This window comes from Fulmarus glacialis, unplaced genomic scaffold, assembly GCF_000690835.1.
Source record: "Fulmarus glacialis isolate BGI_N327 unplaced genomic scaffold, ASM69083v1 scaffold18541, whole genome shotgun sequence".
Classification (NCBI taxonomy): Eukaryota; Metazoa; Chordata; class Aves; order Procellariiformes; family Procellariidae; genus Fulmarus; species Fulmarus glacialis.
In genome coordinates this window covers 5,090-7,507 of record NW_009191085.1, presented here as the reverse complement: position 1 = coordinate 7,507, position 2,418 = coordinate 5,090, and the positions used below count along the sequence as shown (strand labels likewise).

The 2,418-nt window shown below is 53.8% G+C and overlaps 1 protein-coding gene across 1 annotated transcript in view; it reads right to left on the bottom strand.

The window, feature by feature from the left end:
- Positions 1–2,358: 2,358 nt before the first annotated feature.
- Positions 2,359–2,418, bottom strand: part of LOC104083164 (protein Smaug homolog 1-like) — a gene marked incomplete at both ends in the record, with an annotated part of 4,563 nt that continues 4,503 nt past the window's right edge. Inside the window, 1 exon segment of the mRNA XM_009586563.1 lies at positions 2,359–2,418. This exon segment is cut by the window's right edge and continues 20 nt beyond it. Coding sequence (XP_009584858.1) covers positions 2,359–2,418 — 60 coding nt within the window.

Genomic DNA, 2,418 nt, shown 5'->3' with positions numbered 1-2,418 from the left:
GCGGCTGGGTTGGCGTGCTCAGACCAACAGCCAAACGTCCCCAGGGTGTCCCTGCACTGTTGCGAAGCGCCGGACCGATGCTCGCCACCCCATGCCCCGGACTGATGCTCGCCACCCCATGCCCATCCCACGGCCACAGGATGACCGCGAGCTCCGCTCCCGGCCCGACCCTCCCATCCCGCTGAGGATGGTCCTCCACCCTGCACGTGCAGCGGGACGGAGGAGGTTTGGGCATACAACAGCAGCATCCTTTCCTCTTCCCCTCTGCCAGTCACCCTCCCTTCCTTCTGCAGTTCTCAAATTCACATTGTTTTATTTTAAAGTTTATTTTACTCCTGCAAAACGGGCCTGTTCTTACAGGCAAGCTAAAATAACGCAGGTAATTCCCCAGGCACTGGAGCTAGCGATGCCTGATTTCTTGGGTTTTGACTTAAACTCTTCATGCCTTTGAGCTGTACAAAAGAGATCTCTCGTGTGTGGGTTCTCTAGTGTCTGATAGAGGTTCAGCTTATGCTATTGGGTTTTCTCTACTGGGAACGCTTAAAGGGCTGGACCTTCTCCCCTTCCAGGTGGTTCATTTTTACAAACACGGTCCTCTCTGAGACTTTGCAAATTCTGGAAAACTTGGTTAAAATGACCTAACAAGCCCAAGATTTCCTAGGGAGAGGCTGAGCGAAAGGCACATTTGTGCAGAGGTGGGACTGACTCTGCACCCGCTCCTGTCTCTGCACTGCAAACCTTCATCCAGCTGCCTGTGGTCAGAGCAAAACCATCTGGACCCAAGATCACGCAGCCCAAATGTCCTGAGACACTGATCTCGGGACACGAAACCATCTTTAACTCCTTGGAGGGTTGGGTCAGACACGCCGGCATCCCTCCTCATGTGGGTTTTTGCATTTAAAACCAGAGGAATGACACAAAAACCATCAGGTAATCCTTGGGAACACACACAGCGCGGGTCTCCTCGCCGTGCAACGTTGGCTTGGTGTCTCTGCCCGATCAGCTGGGCGGCAGGACTGCGATGCCGTTAGCAGGTTTAAGCACAGCCAAGGATAGGAGCACTCTGCAAACCCACGGCTGCGGTTGCTTTTACGCTCCCCGTTCCCCCCCTGCCCTTCTCCAGCACTTAATCACCCTCGCAGATGTTTCAGCTCACCTTCCTCCCAGCCCTCATCTCTCCTGCTTGTGCGGGTGGCTGCAAACATGCTTCAGATGACATGAGCACGCTGGGATCCCAAAACCAGAAAAATTTACTAGGCAGGAGTACGACGGGGTTTCTTTAAACCTCGTCCAAAAAATGCTCTTGCCATTAAATCCCCACGACAAAAGCAGGACTGGCCGTGTGCTCCTTCCTTGTCCGCAGCTTCCCAGGAGCAGAAGCAGCAGAAGAAACGCAAAATGCAAACCATCCCGAAGCAGCAAGGAAACTGGAGAGCATCCTGGGCGGCCCCGGGAAAGGGACTGGGACCGTTTCGAGCTGGCAGCCCCACCTCGTGCCTGGGGATGGCCTGGGTGTGCAGCTGAACTGCTGCGACGGTGATGGCCCAGACCAAATGGGTCCATCAAAAACCTTTGCTCTTGTCTATTCTGCTTCTGATCCTGCCGCGAGCATTGAAACTGCTAGTTTTTTCCATTCCAAAATATTTCATTTAATTCCACTGGGGAACACTCTGGTTCTGTGCTCGTTCCTTCTGAACTCACATCCCGGCTGTCCCAACGCTCCCAGTTATCTCTAAAACACTTTCTTTTTGAGAAAAAAGAACTTGCACAAGACTGCAATAAAATAGACTTAGCAGAATGAAACAAAAGGCTGATGCTGTTGTTAAAACTGATCTAAAAATATCCCTTCTTGCCATAACCCCAACGCTTTCTAGGATCACCCGAAATCCAGCACCACCTTGGAAATGAGCGTACACGGTGTTTGCAACACAGCCCTACCCAGCTTTCTGACCGCAGCCCCCCGGCTCTGCAGGCTTCAAGCCTTTTTTTGCCAGTTGACGGCTTTTTGGTGAAACTCCAGCACTGATGTAATTAGCAACGGGCAGCAGCAGGGGCAGAGCCGGCCGCCCAGTGCCGGGGATACACTGCACAGCTGGGAAGCACTGGGTTCGGAGCCAGGGAGACGCGGTGGGAACCGGTGGGGTAGGCGCCGACCACACACGCAAGCAAACTTACTGCTGCTTTCCCTTCCCAGCCAACGCCTGGGGTTTTATTGCCAAAGCTTTTCCAACCCTCCTCCCTCCCAAAATGTGGCTCTGAACCCGGCTGCTGGGAGACATCGGTCCCTCTCGAGATGCTCATGCCGGGCCCTTTTTTTTCCCAGCCGCTGCATCCATCCCTCCCCAAAAGCCCACGTACCTCCTCTGCTGCCGATAGCCTGACAGCTCCAGGAGGGATTTCCGAGGGAAAGACCTAAAG